The sequence below is a fragment of the Crinia signifera genome, chromosome 2 (assembly GCF_055691185.1).
Source record: "Crinia signifera chromosome 2, ASM5569118v1, whole genome shotgun sequence".
NCBI classification, from domain to species: domain Eukaryota; kingdom Metazoa; phylum Chordata; class Amphibia; order Anura; family Myobatrachidae; genus Crinia; species Crinia signifera.
The window spans coordinates 325,204,227-325,230,507 of NC_139218.1; the positions used below are offsets into that span (position 1 = coordinate 325,204,227).

Consider the following 26,281-nt stretch of genomic DNA (forward strand, 5'->3'; position numbering starts at 1 on the left):
TGTATATTTGTTATGTTCTAATGTGGCATTTTAATCACTATCTATGTGTCCCCACATTGCTTTTACTTGTAAATAAATTTATGTTGGTGTTTGTGTGTATGTACTAAATTATGTCCCTAATTAGTTTGATCTGATTTTTTTAACATGTATACCTACCCTGATGTTATGTGTGATGTTTTAATCGAACATTCATGCATTTTCACTATGTGTTATTTAACTCAAAAACAAACACATTCACACAGCAATCGTTACCCCTCACCTCAAATTACAAATATAACTTACATTACACATCTGTATGTACCTACCCTTACAAACCCTATAACATATTTATGATTAAAAACACAGCCAACTTCTAACTCAACAAAAACTTTTATTTAGTACAAACATAATAAGGGGGGGGGGAGGGGAATAAAAATAAATTAAATGAGGGCCTCCAAACGTAAAAAAAGAATATTCAAATAAAATAACGTCAGGAATATCTCCCGCAAAATGTTGTCCACCTCCTCCTGGTGCTGTTCAGTGTCTGTAGTGAAGGGGAAAAACACATTATAATTAATATATCATATACATAAATGTTTATTGCATTGTAACATAATATGAATTTGTGAGTTAAGTGTGAAGGCCACATACATTTTTCCACTACATTGAAGATGGGTATGCTGTAAACATGGTCCAAAATACTATTCTGTTGACACACACATACTGTACATATTACATAAAAATATAAAAATTACTCCTTCTTGGATGAATGTATGCTGTATCCCAATTGGTAGTTTGGTTTTGGGGGACTCACCTCTAACCTCACAATTAGGCTGTGCTATTTAAGGGTTCTGACATTGTTGCGGCTTAAGCACTCCTTACTATTTTAAATTTAGGACATTGCTGTACAAATTATAGGCCTAAAGCTATGTTTGTCAAGCATGCATCCGCATGGCCTCACACACTATGAACAAAACAATCTATAAATTAATGTTGCACATCATGCTGGGAAGTGGAGTTACCCAACACCTGGACCCACATAACTACAACACCACTAATGTCGGATATCTCATTGGATGTACTGTAATGTCAATTATTCAAGGGGTGAGCCATGGCCACACTCCAAAAAACCACCAAGGGGACCCTTGTTCCTGGAGAAGGACAGGCCACACCTCATGGTCGCCCTGCAGTGATATGTTGCAACTAATGTTGATGTTGGATACACATATGTGGTTGTTGTGATTGTTTATGTGTAGAAATGTGTAGGTAAACATTAGACACATTATTTACTTACGGCTAGTTGAGCCATCCTGCTCGCCGCTGGTTGGGTGTCCGGTGGTTGGGGGGGTCAGGAGCAAGGGGGATGGGATAGGACTTGGGATACAGGTAGTGGGTTGGAGTGGGGATTGGAGAGGTTTGGGGGTGGGGAGGGGGTGGGGGTAGGGGTGTGGGTGGGGGTAGGGGAGGGGGTGGGGGTAGGGGTGTGGGTGGGGGTAGGGGAGGGGGTGGGGGTAGGGGTGTGCGTGGGGGTAGGGGAGGGGAGGGGGTGGGGGTAGGGGTGTGGCTGGTGGAAGGGGATGTCGAAATGGGGTGGTCACCAGCAGGTGCCAATGTCTCCTGCTCTTCCTCCTCCTCTTCCTCCTCCTCTTCCTCCTCCTGGGCTGCCTGCTCCCGGGCTTCCATGCGTGCCCTTGCCCGTGCTGAAATGTTCATGTTGATGGCATAGAAATCGAAGGTTGGGTTTCATAAAAATGGGGGAAAGAAAAATTCACATTAGTCATGCTCATAACCTTACAAATTATCATTGCTGTTATATTTCAGACATTTATCATGCGAACTAATTGATATGCTACACCCAAAAACAGAGCGACTACTTATACCCCCCTATACACCCCCTATACACCCCCTATACACCCATATACACCCCATATACACCCCCTATACACCCCCTATACACCCCCTATACACCCACATACTCATGAACATATTTATAAAAATTACAGAAATCATTGAAAAAAAAACGCAGACATACTAGTTAATAAAAACTTACATCGGGCAATATGGCGGCGAATGGAACTCAGCATGACTGGCTGGCGCCGGCGCAGGTCAGACCAGCGCCGCTCGACTTGGGCCAGGCTTCTCTGTACGCCGGTCCGGGTGTATATTAGGCGGCGGGCAGCATTATATGCCCGCCGCTTGTCCATGTTGGACACATATGGGCCCCTGGGCCCCAGGCGCCGGTCCATGACCTCAACCAAGGCCACCAGCTCCTGGGTAGAAAACGCGCTAGCCCTGGTTGAAGTCATATTGGCAATGGCGCAGTTATTAATTGCAGGTACATATATCACTTTTGGTGCTTGCTGATTGGTCTAAAAAATTGTTTGTTTAGTATTAACTTTATTAATCCTTCTTACATTAACAAACTGGATGCGAATAAAAACGTACGCGGACCGTTCTGATATACACACACCATAACCAACAGCATGCTTTCAATGTATAGAGAGACGTACTGTATATACAGTGTGCTGAAAATAATACACGCAACCGTCTACTAATAAATACGCTGCTAAAAAAGGCACAATGCAACATGTTGGTGTATGACAATTTCATACTCATTACATATGTAAAGAAAGCATTATAACGTGATGTTTTGAAATGTGACTCAGAAAGCATACACGAACTCCAACAGATACCAGCTGACAACACTCATCATTGGAATGACAGGTGCACACATTTCACGATGTAGCACACAATGCTCCACAACCTGTGTATGTGCATATACAGGTGACTGATCAGGTGCGTTGAGACCTGCGTAATTTAAGCGGGAATTATCGGCGGAAATTAGCACCTACATTGCGGGGAAAAATATACGCCCCCTTGTTCATGGCGGGAGATTAACATATAAATATTCAGTCAGATGCAGGCCAGAATTGCTGCAAACATGTCTAGCTCAGATGATTCCGCAGCTGAGGACGCTCTACAGAGAGCTACAGCAGAATCCCTGCTTGAAGCTTTGCAGAAGAGGGAACAGGAGCGGAGAAGGAGGGCCCAAGAGAGGAGTAGCCTGCAAGACCAAGCAGGCCCCTCACTAACAGGCCCTGTTCAAACTCCACCAGCTCCACAAGGGCCAAGCAACCAGCCAGAACAAGAGGTTGCATCTCTCCAAACAGGTGTGACCCAGCAGGTGCATGGTGAGAGAACTAGGGCCACCAGAAAATGAGCTGCTACATCTAGGGTGAGGACTGAGCAGGATACCACCACCAAAAAGAGAAACCCTGCATTTGTAGAGGCAGAATTGCGAATTTTAGTGCCCAGGGCACGCGAATGGATAGAATTGCCAACCAGGAAGCCGGGTGCCAGTGCAAGGAGAAACCTTTGGGACAAGATCACAGAGGAAGTGAACCAGGTGTCACCAGTGGTCAGAGATTAGCTAGCGGTGAAGAAAAGGCAAGTGTGTTTGTCCCCCTGATAATGTCATATGTGTGTACATATGTTACATGTATGTTTTGAGAATAATAGAAAGGTGTGTTTGTAGATAGTGCTACACTTCAATGTCACATGTGAACACAACCATGTCTAATAACCCACATTTATATATGAAACATGCACCATTGGTGTGATGTGAGGTTATGGGCACAGTTCTGCTCATGTGAAGTATGTGAAGGGACAAGAGAAAGTGTGTTTTTGAAAGAGTTGTTGTAACATGTTCCATATGATGCTACTGAAACAAGAATGACCAAACTGTGCACATGTAGCTGGTGAGAAACTACACATCCCAGTATGCCATCCCATAGTTAAATTACTCCATAATAACCACACTGTCAAGCTATGGTGGAATGTGTAGTTTCACAACAGGTGGAGGTGCATAATTTGGCCATGGATGATGTCATTTCTGCATAGTGATCTATGTATGTGCATTTAGTGGCCTAATGAATGAGATGAGACACTGAAATGCCTCCTAATGGAGACATTAATGTGTGTGTGGGACACATATGGCTAAAAAACATAAGATCACCCACACTAGGAAATGTAACGTAGTCATGATGTTCACTAGCACAGTGGTGCACATATCTCATGGTGATATTTGTATTTTTAAACTTGTAGGTGGACAGACTTCAAAACGACACTGAAGAGGAAGATGACTGACCGGTACAACCACAGCATGTCCACCGGGAGGGGGCCTATGCCAGACACCTTGGAATATACCCCCCTGGAGCAGGATGCCTTGGATGTCATTGATGTGGCCGAGGTCAGGGGGATATCCAATATGGATAGTGAGCTCCCGGTGGAGGTCTTTGCTGCTGCTTTTGATGGTAAGTCACAGTAATGCATTGTATTTTGAAAGATATTTTTTAGTGCGTATGTGATGGTGACATTGTTTTCAATTATTATCCTAGAAGAAGCAGAAACCCAGGATGAACCGGCAGCATCTTCCTCTGCAGAGCCACAGGTGGAGCAAGTGGTCCAGCCTCCACCAAGACGACACCCCCAGCCACAGGACACATGGGATGCCAGCTTGATGGTGACGCTGGAGAGGATCGAGAAGCAAGGGGTGGATGCTGCGGTCCGTCAGCAGCAGGTTGTGGAAATTCTGGCGGATTGGAAGGCCACAAACAGGCAGCAGTGTGAGGCCTTCAACCGCATGAATGACACTCTGGCGGCTGGCATGCAAAGCATTGGCCAACACCTCAGCCGCCAGAATGAAATTCTTGAGGGGAGGGGGTGGCTGTAGGGGTGTGGCTGGTGGAAGGGGATGTCGAAATGGGGTGGTCACCAGCAGGTGCCAATGTCTCCTCCTCTTCCTCCTCCTCTTCCTCCTCCTGGGCTGCCTGCTCCCGGGCTTCCATGCGTGCCCTTGCCCGTGCTGAAATGTTCATGTTGATGGCATAGAAATCGAAGGTTGGGTTTCATAAAAATGGGGGAAAGAAAAATTCACATTAGTCATGCTCATAACCTTACAAATTATCATTGCTGTTATATTTCAGACATTTATCATGCGAACTAATTGATATGCTACACCCAAAAACAGAGCGACTACTTATACCCCCCTATACACCCCCTATACACCCCCTATACACCCATATACACCCCATATACACCCCCTATACACCCATATACACCCCCTATACACCCCCTATACACCCACATACTCATGAACATATTTATAAAAATTACAGAAATCATTGAAAAAAAAACGCAGACATACTAGTTAATAAAAACTTACATCGGGCAATATGGCGGCGAATGGAACTCAGCATGACTGGCTGGCGCCGGCGCAGGTCAGACCAGCGCCGCTCGACTTGGGCCAGGCTTCTCTGTACGCCGGTCCGGGTGTATATTAGGAGGCGGGCAGCATTATATGCCCGCCGCTTGTCCATGTTGGACACATATGGGCCCCTGGGCCCCAGGCGCCGGTCCATGACCTCAACCAAGGCCACCAGCTCCTGGGTAGAAAACGCGCTAGCCCTGGCTGAAGTCATATTGGCAATGGCGCAGTTATTAATTGCAGGTACATATATCACTTTTGGTGCTTGCTGATTGGTCTAAAAAATTGTTTGTTTAGTATTAACTTTATTAATCCTTCTTACATTAACAAACTGGATGCGAATAAAAACGTACGCGGACCGTTCTGATATACACACACCATAACCAACAGCATGCTTTCAATGTATAGAGAGACGTACTGTATATACAGTGTGCTGAAAATAATACACGCAACCGTCTACTAATAAATACGCTGCTAAAAAAGGCACAATGCAACATGTTGGTGTATGACAATTTCATACTCATTACATATGTAAAGAAAGCATTATAACGTGATGTTTTGAAATGTGACTCAGAAAGCATACACGAACTCCAACAGATACCAGCTGACAACACTCATCATTGGAATGACAGGTGCACACATTTCACGATGTAGCACACAATGCTCCACAACCTGTGTATGTGCATATACAGGTGACTGATCAGGTGCGTTGAGACCTGCGTAATTTAAGCGGGAATTATCGGCGGAAATTAGCACCTACATTGCGGGGAAAAATATACGCCCCCTTGTTCATGGCGGGAGATTAACATATAAATATTCAGTCAGATGCAGGCCAGAATTGCTGCAAACATGTCTAGCTCAGATGATTCTGCAGCTGAGGACGCTCTACAGAGAGCTACAGCAGAATCCCTGCTTGAAGCTTTGCAGAAGAGGGAACAGGAGCGGAGAAGGAGGGCCCAAGAGAGGAGTAGCCTGCAAGACCAAGCAGGCCCCTCACTAACAGGCCCTGTTTAAACTCCACCAGCTCCACAAGGGCCAAGCAACCAGCCAGAACAAGAGGTTGCATCTCTCCAAACAGGTGTGACCCAGCAGGTGCATGGTGAGAGAACTGGGGCCACCAGAAAACGAGCTGCTACATCTAGGGTGAGGACTGAGCAGGATACCACCACCAAAAAGAGAAACCCTGCATTTGTAGAGGCAGAATTGCGAATTTTAGTGCCCAGGGCACGCGAATGGATAGAATTGCCAACCAGGAAGCCGGGTGCCAGTGCAAGGAGAAACCTTTGGGACAAGATCACAGAGGAAGTGAACCAGGTGTCACCAGTGGTCAGAGATTAGCTAGCGGTGAAGAAAAGGCAAGTGTGTTTGTCCCCCTGATAATGTCATATGTGTGTACATATGTTACATGTATGTTTTGAGAATAATAGAAAGGTGTGTTTGTAGATAGTGCTACACTTCAATGTCACATGTGAACACAACCATGTCTAATAACCCACATTTATATATGAAACATGCACCATTGGTGTGATGTGAGGTTATGGGCACAGTTCTGCTCATGTGAAGTATGTGAAGTATGTGATGGGACAAGAGAAAGTGTGTTTTTGAAAGAGTTGTTGTAACATGTTCCATATGATGCTACTGAAACAAGAATGACCAAACTGTGCACATGTAGCTGGTGAGAAACTACACATCCCAGTATGCCATCCCATAGTTAAATTACTCCATAATAACCACACTGTCAAGCTATGGTGGAATGTGTAGTTTCACAACAGGTGGAGGTGCATAATTTGGCCATGGATGATGTCATTTCTGCATAGTGATCTATGTATGTGCATTTAGTGGCCTAATGAATGAGATGAGACACTGAAATGCCTCCTAATGGAGACATTAATGTGTGTGTGGGACACATATGGCTAAAAAACATAAGATCACCCACACTAGGAAATGTAACGTAGTCATGATGTTCACTAGCACAGTGGTGCACATATCTCATGGTGATATTTGTATTTTTAAACTTGTAGGTGGACAGACTTCAAAACGACACTGAAGAGGAAGATGACTGACCGGTACAACCACAGCATGTCCACCGGGAGGGGGCCTATGCCAGACACCTTGGAATATACCCCCCTGGAGCAGGATGCCTTGGATGTCATTGATGTGGCCGAGGTCAGGGGGATATCCAATATGGATAGTGAGCTCCCGGTGGAGGTCTTTGCTGCTGCTTTTGATGGTAAGTCACAGTAATGCATTGTATTTTGAAAGATATTTTTTAGTGCGTATGTGATGGTGACATTGTTTTCAATTATTATCCTAGAAGAAGCAGAAACCCAGGATAAACCGGCAGCATCTTCCTCTGCAGAGCCACAGGTGGAGCAAGTGGTCCAGCCTCCACCAAGACGACACCCCCAGCCACAGGACACATGGGATGCCAGCTTGATGGTGACGCTGGAGAGGATCGAGAAGCAAGGGGTGGATGCTGCGGTCCGTCAGCAGCAGGTTGTGGAAATTCTGGCGGATTGGAAGGCTACAAACAGGCAGCAGTGTGAGGCCTTCAACCGCATAATTGACACTCTGGCGGCTGGCATGCAAAGCATTGGCCAACACCTCAGCCGCCAGAATGAAATTCTTGCGGAGCTGCTGACCACCGCCAGGTCCCTAAGGGACAATCCCCCATCTGCTGGCCCACCCCAAGCTGCTCCCCAACCTTCCACCTCTGCTGACCCTCCTGTGTCCACTAGGGGAAGACGCCGCAAGCCATCTGAGCCAAAGGCCCCTGTCTCCAAGGCCCCATCTAAAAAGGGGAAAAAAGGGCCCAAATAATGAGACCTGGTTCACTTCCTCTGTGGTTGGACCCCAAATGTTTAAATTGCACTGGACATCCACTTCCTGAGTTGGCCATCGATCCATTTTTGTGCCATGGGCATTAAAGTTCTTATTTTGACCTCTACAAATGCAGGATAAATTTTTGGTGGTGTGTATCTTGCTTAGTATTCACCCTGGTTGTTGCAGTACGTATTCTGGTGTCCCCATTTCATTTACCATTGCATTTGCAGGGTAACACATGTTTGGAGATATGCAACCTCTTGTTCTGGCTGTTTTTTTATTTTTGTGTATATTTTATTTGTTTATTTGATTTATGACATTAAAGTGTCAAATAAGCTGTGATGCTGAACAGCAAATAAATTTATTTTACCAATTAAAACACAATTGTTGTATGTGTAATTTCTTGTGTGAAACAAATACTACATTTATGTGTACTTACTGACCAGGGTATTTTTGAGCATTTGTTGAAGTGTGGTAGAAGTTTCCCATGTGTAACCCTCTCCATGGCCATTCCCATGTTCCTATCCAACTTTTCCCTGCTAATTAGTTTGTGTCAGCACATGTGCAGAGCAACTTAATAGGTGAGAAAGCAGTTTGTGTGCAGGTGAGGTAGCTCCTACATTAGTAGGTAAATGCAGGACTAGAACAATGCTTTCCTCATGGAGTGGGTGAGGTAGACAAACAAGGGTCAAAAGGGACATTTGTGTAGGAATGCATATGTGTCCTCCCTAAAAAAAGATGTGTGAATCGGCCAAACATGATAAAATTGCTTGTGGACAAACATGTTTAACTTTGTACATATATATGATTTTACAGTGTCATAAGCAGATGTAGGAATCCTTTGTTAGAGAGATGTGAGTGCAATAATGTGATTGGTGGCATCTTACATCCAGAGTGTAGTAAAATCCAATTCATAGCAGATCAGATAGTGGTACAGGTCTGTATTTTGGGTACTATACAAAGATTGTGTGCAAAATAGTGGGCATGGGCTTAAAACATTGCTGAAACATCCTTTGTAGGTGTTAGATGTGGTTTATGTTATTGTATCATAAATACAAAACCTATGTTTGTATTAGAGTGAACACGTTGACACATGTCGACTTGTGTAGATTGAGTGTGCTACTGTGTAAAGTCTATGAAAGCACGTAGTGAATGTGTATAACTGTTTAACAAATACCTACCTTAGCATATATAAGCAGGTCTTAAAAAGATTCTTACCTTAAATTAAACAAACCTTTAAATGTCGAGAAGTATAGAAAGATAAGCTTCCAATGTGTTTGAGTGCTGTGTGTGGCTTGCAGGTAGTGAAATCATGGTTTGGACTTAATAGACTGCAGCATTGCTTATTACATTCAGGTGTATGTGTTTGAGTAGTAATCAGCGTAAATTAGCAAACCCAGGCGCACGCTAGCATGCGGTATCTGTAGGGGTGGTCTGAGGTGGCGGTTGGCGGCCGCCTGTTTTGTGTCCGAAATGAACGGTGCTTTACCCGATCGTGCGGTAGTAGCACCGTTCATTTTTGGTGCACACCCCCGTGTACGCCCATATTTACGCCCATTTTCCCTCATTATTTCGGCCGCTCCCCTCATCACGCCCCTATGCCGCCCCCAATGCCCGTACTCTCGCGTACAGGTTTTTTCGCACGGAGAGACCCGTCCGTAAGCGTTGTGGAGTGTTCGCGCCTGCGCATTGGAGATGGTACGCATGCGCAGATCATTATAAACCCCGGAACGTACGCGTACGGCCCGGCCGCACCAACCAGAATAAGGCCCCAAGTCACTGTAATCTGGAGGTGACTGCCGGGCTCAGAAACGGTGCTCCACACTCACCGTTGTCTCCCACACCCACCCGGCAGCAGACAGTGCGGTAGCGCCACACCATATGCACCTCTCATGCTGTCATCACCAGACGCGGCTTATAGCAGCAGCGGTAGAGACCGGGACTGAGACTCGGTGCACACTCATCACCGTAGTCTCTCAGCTTCTCCCGGCTAACCACGGCGCAGTGGTATGCAGTGCATACACCACGTGTTGCATTTACCGCCAGGCAGTCTGACCGCCATACATGGGTGCCGTTGGTAACGGCAGCACCTAAGTGGTAATACAATTGTCCACAGAAACTGCGTTCCGTCACAGTGGACAGTATAACGAGCGATGCCCAATTATCTACCCGCTTGTATACTTTATACGAGCGTTACATTGCAACTTGCTATTACTATTTTGTGAACATCAAACACGAGTGTCACACTGCCTGTCATTAGTATCATTTTGTAAGCATACATTATGGTCATCTAAAGGGTGTGTATACAGTAATTTCCCCTTTGAGCTCTCACTAATAAAGAGCATCAACATTACAAAAGATCTCTCAGCGTCCGATATACACCTATACAGAATAACTAACATCTGTCAGATCGATCACTTGTAAAAATGACAATGTTGAAGGAATGACTGAAGATAGACCTTGAGGCTCCACAGACACTTTTACTATTATATGTATCTATATTCTTAGAAAATCTTACTATTACAATAACATAGCAGTGTGACACATTGTTTCAGATTGCCTGTGGTAACTTTCTAACCACATATCATCCAGTTCACAGAGGGATGGATACTTAATGAGAATTATACTCCTTATAAATTAATAGTGCACCATTCATCCGTGGGAATTGAGGATAAATGATACCCACGGTTTACTCTGTGAAAAACCATGGCTTGTACATACATGCATTATACAGTATGTCTTTAATTATTGTAAGAAGCAATACTTGAGTACAGTATTATCATTCATTGGGGAAAAGATAACACTGGGGCCCCACTCTGTGAGGATTTAATATCCTTTTTATAATCACTCTGTTTTTTTCCATTAACGTCTTTGGTTTTATATTTCACAGTCTTTAAAACATACCTAATAAAAGTTACATTTAATGAGATTTATTTCTTCAGGTGCATCACGTATAGACAAACTGTTCTTTCGTTTTTCTATGTAAATTTTTGTCTTGTGATAGCACACCTCCATCACTGGGACTTACCAATAGGGGGTCCACCACATATATACTATCTACTGTATACCATTCCTGTGCGACTGGCAAACCTCTGTTTTGTTTATTGATATTCAGTTATATCCTTCTCTGAAAGTATTGGAAGAGATTTATCAAAGCTTGGAGTGAGAAACAACGTAGAGAGAGACAAACTACTAACCAATAAGCTCCTATTATTTAAAAAACACAGCCTGCAAAGTTACACTAAGAATGTTAGTACTTCATTTCTCACCACTTTATAACTCTCTTAGCTTTGATAATTTGCTAATTATTATTTGCAAAACAAATCTACTTATCATAATGTACTATGGGGGTGATTCAGGACCGCTCACTAAGTAGCACTCATTCGCTGCTTAGCGAGCGGCTTGAAGCTGCCCATCTGAAAATCCCCCCCCCCCCCACCAAATCCCCTTGCTAACACATGAACACATTCCCTTGCATGCGGCCGAAGGGGGGGGGGAATCATTTGATGGTTGCCACCCATCAAATTATTTCCCTCCCCTTTGGAAGTAAAAGTCAGTCTAAACTGACTTCTATTGCCGCCGGAGAGGGGGCGGGCACTGATGTCATGTGACGCCAGCCGCCTACCGGCATTCCCAGGGGTATGCCCTGCATTTTAATGGGGATGTCTATAAAATGCTGGGCATTCCCCTCCTATTACACCTCACCTCCCTCCCCTACCCATGCGAATGCCTCGGCGAGTTTGACACTCGCCAAAGGCGTGCACACAGGTGGTTTGCACATGCGCAAAAATGCACATGCGCAGACCCCCCACCATTGGAACAGGGTCGAATTTGGCTCCTTCTGAGTCAACACGAATCACCCCCTACATCATAGTTACCACTGAAGTCTTTGAGATCATGTGAAAAAAGGAAGCTAAATGGGAGACTACAGATTGTTTATAAATAATACAATCCCAATTCGCTTTACCAGCACAGAACATGTTCCTAATTGATGTTCATCCTATTTCAGACACTCCTGACCTGACCCACAATGACTGAAGAGATGAGTCTGGAGCCAGAAGACCAATATGAGGAAGTTCACAACTGGACAGAGCTTATGTCCTACTTAAATCATTCATTCGCTCTCTGTGAGGTTGACTTGGATGTAGGTGTAAAGCAAGTTTTCCTCTTCATTTTATATCTTGTTATATTTGTTTTCGGCCTGGCTGGAAACCTGGTAGTGATATGGGTCAACTGGCAATCAAGAAGAAGCAAAAGTTCTATTAATCTGTACATTCTAAACATGGCTGTGGCTGACCTTGGGGTGGTTCTGTCCTTGCCTTTCTGGATGCTAGAGGCAATGTTGGATTATACTTGGCTTTGGGGTGGGTTTCTTTGCAGATTTACTCATTATTTCTACTTTGCCAATATGTTCAGCAGTATATTCTTCCTCACCGCTCTCAGTGTGGAACGCTACATGGCTTTAACCTCTTCTTCAGTTTTTTGGAGACAAAACCAGCATCGGATCCGTAAGGCCCTTTGTATTGGGATTTGGGTGTTGTCTGCCATATTCCCAATACCAGATGTTATTCATATGCAGTTGATGGACGGAACAGAACCTGTGTGTATGTTCATGGCACCATTTGAGACCTATGATGAATGGGCTCTAGCTGTTACTCTAATGACAACAATTATTGGATTCATAGTTCCTTTCGCTATAATTCTTGTCTACAATCTTATGACTGCCTATCACCTTAAGAAATCTCGAAGACCAGAGAGCCGGAGACATTGTCGGCTCATCTATGCTTACATATTGACGTTCCTGATCAGTTGGCTTCCCTACCATGCTACAGTGATTACTCTAACTCTCCACGGAACCTACATCTATGTCAATTGTCATTTGGTCCATGTTCTGTACTTTTTCTATGAGATTATCGACTGCACTTCTTTGATTCATTGCATGGCTAATCCTGTCCTTTACAACTTCCTGAGCAAGGATTTCAGGGGCAAAGTCATCAATGCAGTGGTTAAATACATACCAAAGGAGAAAAGGGATGGTGCCAGCCCTGAAGAACAATCGACATCCATCACAGATCATTCTGTTGTCATAACTAAAGAGCCTGCTCCATCGGCAAATATTCTCGCCCTTACTCTTCCAGAAGAGAAAGCAGTGTAATAAAAAAAAAAAAAATTCTTAAGCGGAAAACAGTTATAACAATATAGGCTTCTGCGTCTTTCTCTTGCATATTGTATTCATGTTCTTTGAGAGAATCTTTGACTGTCAACAGCATATATACTCAATGCACCTCGTGAATTATTTGAAGTTGTCTTGGAACATGTGATAACTTTTACAATAATGTATAGCAATCTACATCAGGTGAATAATATATGTTTAAATTACAATTAAAAGAACACTAAGGAAATACTGAAAAGCAGACCACACGTAGACCATCTTGTCTCCCGGCATCAGTACTCTAGAGAACTGGACAAATATGGACCGTTGCACTTGTGCTGAGTTGTATTGCCACAATATGGAACTGTTACTGCAGCCAGCAGATGACTGCACAGAAAAGTGAACATCTGGTAGATGGATTTATGGATAGGGATTTGGTCAGGATCCCAGCAGTTGGGATCCTGACAGTCAGATTACCAACGGCAGCATCTCAGTGATCATAATCCCGACAGATCCCAATCTGAAGGGATTTTGAACATTAGGATGCCTCTGTCAGCAATTTAACAGGTGAGATTGTAATAAATAAATATATATATATATATATATATATATATATATATATATTATATATTATATAAAACAAACCAGGCTTGGATCAACATGCCTACAACCCATTTCCTATAGATCTTCCTACATTAAAAAAAATACCATTGCATATAAATATTAACCTTGCTATATTTACCTTAGAAGCGTCATTTTGGATTACGGACATTTTAGAAAAGATAAGTGGATTACAGAAACAGAAAATCAATTTGTAAATAACTGAACATTTTGTAACAAATAACTAAATGTTTGTATCATATATGTAAGAATGTATTTTGATTAAAAATGTGAAAAGGATTTTGAACTATGGCATTGGTCTAAAAAACGTATTATTAAACATCTCGAGCACAGCTACGAGGCAGAGGACATGGTACGCTTATACGGCATCCATGTCGACATAGACATCAAAAACTGGAAAAATCCACAATGACCTTTCGAGTGTCGACCATGTCCTTGTCGAGAAGAAGCTTTTGTCAACCTTCTGGCAATGTTGACATATGGTATGTCAACCTAGTCACTGTCAACCATTAGTGGCTGTCGACCTAGACATTGTCAACCCACCAACCTCTGCACATGTTACATCAGCCCCACCTGCAGTGCATATGGTTCTGTCCATTAGAGAGTGATTGTGCCTTTCCGAGTGAATCAGAATAACCCCCATAGTTCAGCAGATTCTGTTGTGCTTTACAATGGTAGACAGTGATAAAATAAACTGGGGAAAAAACAGACAGACATGGAGGTAGGAGGGCCCTGCTGTAAGGCTACAGTCTATAGCAGTGGTGGGCAACAGGCGGTCCGCGGGCCGCATGCGGCCCGCGAACCGCTCGCGTCTGGCCCGCCACTCCTGAGTCCAGCACAATGTTAAAGCGTCCCCCCCAAAGTGTTGTTAATATGAACGGTGAGGTCCCGCCGCTGCCGATGCATGACCGGCGACGCAGCATCCCTGCACAGCATTACTGGGAGTGTGGGAGGGGATGCGGTCACGCGGCCGCCGCACCAACCAATGGCGGGGAGGCGGCTGCCGCGTGACCGTGTCCCCTCCCACACTCTCAGTAATGCTGAGCGGGGATCAGGGGATGGCGCGGTCATGCATCGGCGGCAGCGGGACTAGTCAGCAGCAACGCAGGCACTTAAAGTCAGGATCCTAGTGTCCTGACTCCCCTCTGGCAGGCTGAGCAGGCTCCACCAATGTAAAAGTAAGGCGCTGCTGCAGTCAGTGTTCAATATGTAAACACAGTATCTTGTATGACTGGCATTCAACAGGCTTGTATTTGTGCAGAGGGTTTTATTCAGGCAGCATAATGATTTGTAATTTCATTATGCTGCCTGATTAAAACCCTCTGCACAAATACAAGCCTGTTGAGTGACTCCTAACCTGCATTTTATATATATATATATATATATATATATATATATCCATCCTTTCTTGCGGGGCAGCCCTCACTCAAATAAAACACGTCTCACACGGAGTGGATATATATATATATATATATATATTATATATACACACACACACATATATATACATGGTTGTGTAGGTAGGGGTTCCACTGTACTGGGGCATATAATGCTGTTAAGATGGCCCTGCCAACCTGTGCTGCCACAGCCGCCGATAAAGAGATCCGGGGTATTTACTCCCTCCTCCTGTGATGTGAGTGACATGCTAGGAGGCGGGTGGGGCGGAGTTTCTTGTGCAGTGGGGGTCGGAGGCAGTTGTGTTAAGGTAGAATTGCTGCTGGGTCCTGGGGGTGAGGGAATGCAGAAGCTACCTCCATTTTACATCCCATCTCCCCTAGGACCCTGACAGCAGCATATACAGATGGAGCCATCCTCATCTAGCCCTCACTGGATAGCCATGGTGAGCCAAGGCCTCTTGTTCTCAGCAGCAATACAATACATAGAACCATACAGTTGGAGAAGGGGATTAGCAGAGACATCCGATTACTCACTTAATCTTATTAAAGGGCTAGATGAGGATGGCTCCATCTGTATACAAGATATTTTGTGTGCGGCCCTCGAATATTTACTGGAAGTGTAAAGCGGCCCCCCAGCCAAAATAGTTGCTCACCCCTGGTCTATAGGGACATAGGAGGGAAACACAAGGACAGGCACCAGTAATAGCATAGCAGTCCCACCAAGTTGCAAGTCCAGAAGGGAAGCTATATAATATATAAGTGCCTAAGAGGGCTATGTGGCTTTCCTGAAGAGGTGAGTTTTCAGGGAACGCTTAAAAGTTTGGAGGATAGTGAAAGAGCATTCCATAGGGACGAGGCAGCATGATGAATGTTGTGCAGAGCAAAGTGGTCGAGTTGGGATAAGAAAAGAGATATATGTTGGTGAAGTATTTTATATTGAATACAGTAGAATATGGGCAACCAATGGAGGCACTTGCAGATCGGATCATCAGACAATGAATGTCTTGCTAGGAAGATCAGCCTAGCAGCAGTATTCAATGTAGACTGCAGTGGCGAGAGTCTGTTCTTAGGAAGACCGATAAGGAGGCTATTGCAGTAATCAATGCGGGATATAATAAGTGCATGGATTAGAGATTTATCAGTGTCTTGTATAAGATAGGCAGGGCCGGATTTCCCATTCCTCGCCCTCTCGCTCGCCATCCAGCTCCCCCGCCCGCCCGCTAGCTTCCCCGCCCGCTAGCTTCCCCGCTCGCCCGCCAGCTAGCTTCCCTGCTCCGTCCGGTGACAGGCTCCGTCCGGTACATGCTGAACACTGCTCGCTTGCGCTGCTGCTATGTAAAATTCATGGGTCCAGCTGGACCGCTAGCCAATGTGCGCTTGCGGTCCAGCAGCCAATCAACTGATGGCTGCTGGACCGCGAGCGCCTATTGGCTAGCGGTCCAGCGGGAGATATGAATTTTACATAGCCGCATCTCTCTCCCGGACACAGCGCAGAGAGCCATGAGCGGGCGGGCTGTGCACACTGGCAGGGGGGAGGAGAGGGGAGGGGTGCACACTCACAGCACACATGCTGCAGTGCATCAACTGTCTCTGTCAGCACAGGCAGGGGGGGCGGCTGGCTGTCTAACTATGGTGTACTCCCACCCTGCTGCACCCACCCTGCTGCACTCACCCTCCTAACCACATAACCCACCCACCCTGCTGCACCCACAAACCCATCCTACTGCAGACACCCACCCACCCCGCTGCATCCTACTGCACTCACCCACCCACCCTGCTGCATCCTACTGCACTCACCCACCCACCCTGCTGCACCCTACTGCCCCCTTGGCATCGAGCATGAAGCCCCTTGGCATCGAGCATGAAGCCCCTTGGCATCGAGCATGAAGCCCCTTGGCATTGAGCATGAAGCCCCTGGCATTGAGGTAAGTGGCACTTATGTGTCAAATGTGTAATCGGCATTATGGTGTGTTGTATGTAATGGGCATAACGGAGTGTTATATAGTATGTCATGGGCATTGCGGAGTGTTATATAGTATGTCATGGGCATTGCGGAGTGTTATATAGTATGTCATGGGCATTGCGGAGTGTTATATAGTATGTCATGGGCATTGCGGAGTGTTATATAGTATGTCATGGGTATTGCGGAGTGTTATATAGTATGTCATGGGCATTGCGGAGTGTTATATAGTATGTCATGGGCATTGCGGAGTGTTATATAGTATGTCATGGGCATTGCGGAGTGTTATATAGTATGTCATGGGCATTGCGGAGTGTTATATAGTATGTCATGGGCATTGCAGAGTGTTATATAGTATGTCATGGGCATTGCGGAGTGTTATATAGTATGTCATGGGCATTGCGGAGTGTTATATAGTATGTCATGGGCAATGCGGTGTGTTATATAGTATGTCATGGGCATTGCGGTGTGTTATATAGAATGTCATGGGCATTGCGTAGTGTTATATAGTATGTCATGGGCATTGCGGAGTGTAATTTAGTTTGTCATGGGCATTGCGGAGTGTTATATAGTATGTCATGGGCATTGCGGAGTGTTATATAGTATGTCATGCGCATTGCGGAGTGTAATTTAGTTTGTCATGGGCATTGCGGAGTGTTATATAGTATGTCATGGGCATTGCGGAGTGTTATATAGTATGTCATGGGCATTGCGGAGTGTAATTTAGTTTGTCATGGGCATTGCGGAGTGTTATATAGTATGTCATGGGCATTGCGGAGTGTTATATAGTATGTCATGCGCATTGCGGAGTGTTATATAGTATGTCATGCGCATTGCGGAGTGTAATTTAGTTTGTCATGGGCATTGCGGAGTGTTATATAGTATGTCATGGGCATTGCGGAGTGTTATATAGCATGTCATGGGCATTGCGGAGTGTTATATAGTATGTCATGGGCATTGCGGAGTGTAATTTAGTTTGTCATGGGCATTGCGGAGTGTTATATAGTATGTCATGGGCATTGCGGAGTGTTATATAGTATGTCATGCGCATTGCGGAGTGTTATATAGTATGTCATGGGCATTGCGGAGTGTAATTTAGTTTGTCATGGGCATTGCGGAGTGTTATATAGTATGTCATGGGCATTGCGGAGTGTTATATAGTATGTCATGCGCATTGCGGAGTGTTATATAGTATGTCATGCGCATTGCGGAGTGTAATTTAGTTTGTCATGGGCATTGCGGAGTGTTATATAGTATGTCATGGGCATTGCGGAGTGTTATATAGCATGTCATGGGCATTGCGGAGTGTTATATAGCATGTCATAGGCATTGCGGAGTGTTATATAGTATGCAATGGGCATCATGTGTGGGCTTATGTGTAATTGGAATTACAAAGTTCACTAAAATGTCCAATGGGCATTACAGTGTGTGGTATAATGTTGGTCCCTGCCCACTTTTCACTGTGCAGGAGCCTCACCTACTACAAATTGGGGGGAGGGGGGGGGGGGGGCGCGAAACATGCCCTTGCTCCGGGCGCCGTGGCACCTAGCTACACCACTGAGTCTGAAGCCCTGTCCAGCAGTTTATCTCCTGTCCCTCCTTACCCCCTACGAGAAGCACAGGCCGGAGACTGTTTCACTTTCTGCACACAGAGCCTGCCCCGAATGTCCGTCCGCACAGGCTAGCAGAAAGTACAGGTAGCATGCTTTCTGCTATGAGGCAGGAAACTCTTCTCCCTGCACTGATTACTGTGACCTCCCCCTAGTCTACAGGCTGCTGCACAGTGCACTGGAAGCCGAGAATAACAGGTCAGAATTAATCCTCTCACACCAGGTTTTCTACAGAAACTGCAAGTGTGCTTTTAATTTTTTTCTATATAGTGTGTTCTCTCCGTTTATCCTGCCACCAGCTTGTTTTACTAGTCAGAATCCATATGCCCCTCCACTTACCCACTCTGCATTAATGACCCCCCTCCACACACTCTGCATTCATTCCCTCCTCACACTCATCATGAATTAAAACCCCTCCTCACACTCACCCACCATTAATTCCCCCACCTTACTCTCACACACACACACACACACACACACACACACACACCTTTAAGTGCCCCTATCTCTCTCTCACACACACACACACACACACACACACACACACACACACACACACACACACACACACACACACACACAGCTTTAATACCCCCTACACACACTGCTTTCTCTTTCTCCCTTCCTTTCTCTCTTATCTCCCTCCCCATAATAAGGGGGGGGGGGGGGGGACAGAAAAATATGTGGAGCCTAGGGGCGGTCTGATATTTAAATTTGGCCCTGAAGATTGGGTTGTATTTTGGATATGTTTATTAGATGCATGTAACATGATTAAAGACAGTTTGAATGTGGGGAACAAAGGACAGTTCAGAGTCAAGGATGACCCTTATGCAGCAATCGGTACTCATTTCCTAGCACGGCACCAGCGATAAAAATTGTATCCATCGGGTCCTAAAAAATTGCGTTGATCGCATCGCATGCGATGCGAATGACGCAATTTTTACATTGGAACCGATGTAAAATGCCCCCCAGACCCCAATTTTCATTGTATCCCCACCCTGATGGGTCAAATGCCCCCGACTTGTTAACGCCACCCCACGATTGACGCCAACCCAAAGTGTGGCAAGCGCAGTGAGCCCGCGAGGGGCGGCGGTACGCGTCCTCCGACCTTTTCATACCCCCACTATCCACGTCGGCGTGGAGTTGATCTCATATAGTGTGGTGAGCGCAGTGAGCCACCGAGCCCGAAGCGTGGCGAGCACAGCGAGCCCCGCGAGGGGACGCGCATTACTTCACAGGTATTACGCGTTCCCTCGCGGCACTCGCCACACTATATAAAATCAACTCCGTGGATAGTTGGGGTATGAAAAGGTCGCAGGACGCGTACCGCCGCCCCTCGTGGGCTCGCTGCGCTCCCACGCTTCGGGTTGATGTTCATCGTGGGGTGGCGTTAACAAAGGGGGGGCATTTTACATACAAATTACCCATCAGGGTGGGTATACAATCAAAAATCGGGTCCAGTGAGCCATTTATCATTGTTTCATATGTAAAATCGGGTCCATCGCATCGGTCGCATTGTATGCCATTATAATGGCATACAATGGACCCGATTTTACATAGGAATTTAACATTGAATACAATGCATTCAATGTTAAATCGCGTCGGTCGCATCGCATACCTTAAGTGAAGGCAAGCGATGGACGCGATTTTTTAATTGTCGGGGAAAAGGCTAAAAATAGCCCAAAAATCGCGTCGGTTGCATCCATCGCATACCTTAACTTAAGGTATGGGATGACCCACGAGGGCACCATGCTAGGAAAAAAGTACCCAGCAATCTTGTGGGGTAGGGTAGATTATCCAGTTGTCAACAGTTATGGAGATATCAAGATGGTAACTGCTCTTGGCTGGTGGGAATATAATTAATTCCATTTTGTAAATGTTGAGTTTGCTGTGGCAAAAAGACATACAAGATAAGAGAGGCATTCAGAGACACGGCCCAAAACCACTGGTGAAAGCTCTGGGGTTGATAGATAGATTTGAGTATAAACCGCATACAGGTGATACTGAAATCCAAAAGAGATGATTGGTTTCCCAAGAGAAAAGCAGAGGAAAATTTAATTTTGTGGAACTTAGACTAACAGAGATAGGAAAAGGAGGTAGAGTCAGAGAAGTAAACACTGATCAGATAAGTAAGATGAGAACCTGGAAAGGGCTATATCATTAAGAACTAGGGAGTGTAGTGTTTGCATGAGAAGAATGTGATTAAAAGTTGGCAGAAAGATCTAGAAGAATATGTGGTGAGTAATGGTCTTTAGATTTAGCAGTGACCAGATCATTCACCACTTTTGTCAGTGCTGTCTCTGTGGACTGTTGGAAAGGAAAGCCTGACTTAAGTGGTTCTAATAGGGTGTGAGAGTTAACAAAGTGTGTGAAGCGAGAGTAGACAAGTCCCTTGAGTAGATTGGAGAGGCATGGAAGCCAAGAGATGGGACAGTAGTTAGAGAGAGCATTAGGGTCAGAAGTATGCTTTTTCAGAATGGGTTTGCAGATTTACTAAAAATAAATTGTGAAAAAACACCAGAGGGAGCCTGTGATAATAACGCTATATGAGATAGCATTTTCCACAGTTACCTCCATATCCCTTGCTCCTTCTCTGTTCTGACAGGCAGACCAGAGTCTGGAAAATGCACCTGAATATATACATATCTAATAAGAGAACAGAATGATCACTATAGAAAAAGAAAAAGTTTTCTTTAAAAATGTACCTACTGGCCCCCAGATTGTTGATCATTGACCCAATTAGATCCTCTGGGACTCCAGTTATCTTCTCTTTTGACCCCAGTCATCTGATTTTGGTTAACAGCAGACATCAGATGACAGGGTGTTAGAGCTGGAAGCAAATTATAAGATGACTAGAGTCACGTAGGAGCTACCTGGATTATTGAGTAAGAGCAAGGGGGATTGTAAAATGTTGGAGCAGTGGTAGCTAGTGTCACTGGTGGCATTGCATGCACAGAACATCATGGCTGTATTTTTTCTGGGAGGACAAAAGTGTGTGGAGAGGATTCAGAGGACAGGAACTTTGTCCCTGCATGTGATAATTGCTATATCCTTGTGATGTATTAATTTATCGCATTGTTAGTTTGGGTGATTTTATCACATCCCATTGCTGAGCTCATAGTACAAGGCTCTGTGAATTACCTGGGTTTTGTGAATAGCTTAACAGGACACAAGATGGCTGGTAATGTGTAGTTCTGATCCAATGAGTCAAGTGTCTAACTGTTTTAGGCAGATGGATGATTATGTGTGTAGTGAAAACCCCACAAGACAATGGAACCCACATGCCAAGCTGCTCGCAAGGGGCAGTCTGAGTTGGGCGGCTGATTGGTGTGAGGTGTTTTCAGCTGGAATGCATTAGGACCTCTGATACATCTAAAGACTGGTAAATGCTATGTTACTGTCCTAGCAGAGCATTTGCAACCACTCATGTCATGAATTTGGTCAGACGGGAGTGGACTCTTTCAGCATAACATTGCAGATTATGATTTATGGAGCATTCCTTTATATTGGGCATCATGAATTGGCTTCCTCATTTGCAAGATTTGAGCCCATTATAGAACACACGTGGGATGCAGTTCAATGTGCTATCAAAGGCAAACTTTAGAAGACAGTGCAGATTTATTCAGACCATGACCCATCGTGTTACCGCTGTAATCCAAATGAAAGTAGAACTGCATTTTTTGCAAAAGTATTGACACGTTCACTTACTAAACTGGAGTTTAAGACTATTTCATAGAGATAGTCATTAGGTCAATTAAGGTAGACATGCATTGGGTCGACCACTGAAAATCGACACATGAAATAGATTGTAAGGGTTGGACGGTCGACACAACCATTAGGTTGACAGTCAAAAGGCCGACATGAGATTTACATTTTTTTTCTTAGCCAATATGTGCCAACAGGAGGTATTTCATGCTCTCGGCTATGGCATGGTGGGAGAATGCAGAGCGTAGCGAGGCACTGTGCCAAAGCATGGCGAGGACAGCAAGCCATGTGAGTACACTTAGACTTAGGTGTCCATGTCGACCGTCGGGACAAAAATCCATGAAAAACTCATCTTGCCATTGTCGACCTATTGCTTGTGTCGACCTATGACAAGTGTCGACCTAAGCCTTGCCGACCTTCAGTGGTCGACTCAATGCATGTCGACTTAATATGGGTCGACCCAGTGGCCCATACCAATTTCATGCATGAGCTTTAAAGACAGATAGGACATTCTACTTTCTAAACAAAAGTTCTACTATAGTAACGGAGTTACGTTATGTAACCATACATACAATAAAGGTACTAGAATATGTCATAGTGGAATACTTATGGGCAGAGTTTTTGTATGGATAAAGGCACTGTAACTATAAGTAAAAGGTACCCCAGCTGCTGAAGGGCTTCTGGCCACGTTAAGTGTCTCCGTGGCATATAAAGAAGCTGTAAAGCTGGACTACTGTAGTTCTATTATTATATTTTATGGAGTGCAGATGATGGAATTGCCTAAATCAAGCACACATACAGAAAATAGACAGGGGTGTTGCATTTTAGCTCTGCTGAATTAAATCACATGTACTGAATGTAAAATAGGAAAATTATGAATTCAGACAATGGTAATGAAATAGGAGGCAATCTATTTATTGGCATACATGTCCAAAATACTACATTATGGTCCTTTAAGACTGTATCGGCTGTATCTGCTTTCTCTCTAAATATATGTGGTGAGCATTGCATATTAAATGAAAAAGAAAACCCAATGAGAATAATTGTTTAAAGCAGGCATGTCCAACCTGCGGCCCTCCAGATGTGCTAAAACTACACATCCCAGCATGCCTTGCCACAATTTTTCTATTAGGGAATGCTAGAATGATGGCAATGCATGCTGGGATGTGTAGTTTTTAGCACATCTGGAGGGCCGCAGGTTGGACATGCCTGGTTTAAAGCATGAAAGAGACACTCAGTGTGCTTGTTGGGGTAATCAGGGCTGGTGAGAGGTCAGAAGCAAATGATATCCATGCATAAAGAGCACAACATTTTTACAGATAACATTTAGTAGTAGAAAATGTACAGCAGATATGGTGGTGGGGATGAGGAGGAGGAGGAGTTGCTGGAAGGGCTGTCTTAACAGGATTGTAGACTCTGGGCAAAGCAAATTACTGGGCCCATGGACTGCTCTAGTTTTAGGCAGCTGCCTAGGGCATCCAGGATCTGGGGCCAAGGGTTCCACCAAGTACCTAGCAAACAATTAAGGATGTCTACAAGAAATACATCCTTATTGTACTTTGGGCAATTACAGGGCAAGGCCATCTTGAACACCCGGTCTCAGTCCAGCGATGTGCCTGCTCATTATAAGTGGATCTAGTATGGGGATGTGCTGTCACACCAGGGCCGGCTTACCAGCAATTAAGGAATAGCAATTAACAGGTCGGATGTGGACTGCTGCTTTGAAGTTGGTTATCTCCAGTTCCCCAGGGCCGATTTTCAAAATTCTGGTATCCCTGGAAAAAGGGGATCCCCAGCTATCAGAATAGGGTCCTTATACACCTGGGGCCACTAGGCAAGTGCCCATTAAGCCCATACAAAAAGACGGCACTGCGTCACACCATGACAGATGTGTATAGTGACATGGTGCAATATGGTATTACATCTGTATAAATGGTTGTACAAGTTCAAGGCAAAATAGTCAATCTATTCTAGGGATAATGGCAGAGGAACTCAGCTGTTCGCTAAATAGGTATTTTTACATGTTTTTTTTTTCACTTTTAAAAAAACAATAATGTATTCCATCCCAAAAACTGAGGAGAAACAGAACAGACAGGAACAGGGAAATCGGTGGTTCCCATTACAGCATTATTTCATATGGAGCCTGGCGTGATGAATTATCACCCCAAGTGATGAAAATGGGGGCATCCTAAGAGAACAGGTCCTTTCTTCACAAGACCACTGCTTTTTTGAGGGTCTGCATCTAATGTCATGATGTAAAAAATGGGGGGAGCATATGCCAATGCTCTTTCAGTGGGTTTTGCTGGGGCAGGACAAACCTGCCCTGATATGTTTGTCCTGCCCCAGCAAAACCCACCACATAAAGTTGTAAGCCCCCCTCACCTGCAGCTTCCCTGCAGTGCTGCCACTGTCCCCCCTGCCTAAGCCCCAAGGCTTACACTTTTATACATATACACTCTCCTCGCCCCCCCCCCCCCCCTTCTTATGCATACCTTGATACTTCAAATCTCTTTTTAGAGACATGTCAGTGCTGCAGCTGTCGACCTTGCATAAGCCCCAAGGTTTACACCATTATACATTTCATACACTCTCCCCGCCCCCCCCCCCCCCCTCTTATGCATACCTTGATACTTCAAATGTCTTTTTGGAGACATGTCAGTGCCGCCGCTGTCCTCCTTGCCTAACCGCCTGTCACATTCTGCAGTGACGTCGGCGGCAGGCTCGGGGATGTTCGCGGCGTCTCGGGAGGACTCAGGTTCCTGAGCGCTCCCGAGCCGTTGCGAACATCCCAGAGCCTGCCGCCGACATCACTGCAGAATATGACAGGCGGTTAGGCAAGGAGGACAGCGGCGGCACTGACATGTCTCCAAAAAGACATTTGAAGTATCAAGGTATGCATAAGAAGGGGGGGCGAGGAGAGTGTATGACATGTATAAAAGGTGTAAACCTTGGGGCTTTTTATACTGTCTACGAAGTGCACCCGGCGTATAAGACGACCCCCCACTTGGAGGCATGTTTTCCAGGGGGAAAAAGTCGTCATACGCCGGCAAATACGGTAAATAAATTAATTGCTTACTTAAGATTTAACCGGAAATAAGGGCAACTTAACAAGATGAGAGATGACACTTCAATATAGTGGTTCACTGTATAAAAAATTCCTATCAGCTGAAAAATTGTAACAATTCTCCATAAGGGATGCAGTCAGGATTTCTATGGTCAGAATTAGGATCCAGAAGGGAAGAACTGGTCCTGGGTTTAGGCAGCAGGGAGAGAGGGTTAGGGATAGGCGGCAGGGGTGGGGGAAGTTAGAGTTAGACTGCGGATGGGAATATATTGACCAATGTGTACCCAGCATTACGTATTCACCCAGTTACTTCTTTCTCTCTGCTCCCAAGTGCCAGCCCCGCAATGTTGGTGAGTGCTGGCGAATGTTAACATTAAAAAAGGTATAGAATACTCTACCTAATGAACTGAACTTACATATATTTAATTGTAGACGTTTTCACTAATTGAAGCAGATAACTATAATACCATACTTGGCTTACAGTGATAGATCTACAAATTATTACAAGGTTCCATTTTGCTTAAAATGAATGGCTTGTCAGATTACACAATATTTATTTGCTTCCAATCAGCCAGACCTCAGACAACACCCTTCCCTGAAACACTACAGTATATTTTAATTACTGCTGTCAACGTATGTACAGTATCATACATATTACCTTTTGTGTTGCACAGACTTCCTATACAATAACAATGGGGCAAAAG

At 44.8% G+C, this 26,281-nt stretch overlaps 1 protein-coding gene across 4 annotated transcripts in view; it reads left to right on the plus strand.

Annotated features, from left to right (window-relative positions):
• The window catches only part of ACKR5 (atypical chemokine receptor 5), a 65,076-nt gene extending 50,944 nt beyond the window's left edge, over positions 1 to 14,132 (plus strand). For all 4 annotated transcript variants that reach the window (XM_083169333.1, XM_083169334.1, XM_083169332.1 and 1 more), the window contains exon 2: positions 12,078 to 14,132. In XM_083169333.1, coding sequence (XP_083025459.1) covers positions 12,099 to 13,223 — 1,125 coding nt within the window. In that variant the 5' untranslated portion in view covers positions 12,078 to 12,098 and the 3' untranslated portion in view covers positions 13,224 to 14,132. The remainder of the gene's footprint in view (positions 1 to 12,077) is intronic.
• The last annotated feature ends 12,149 nt before the right edge of the window (positions 14,133 to 26,281 follow it).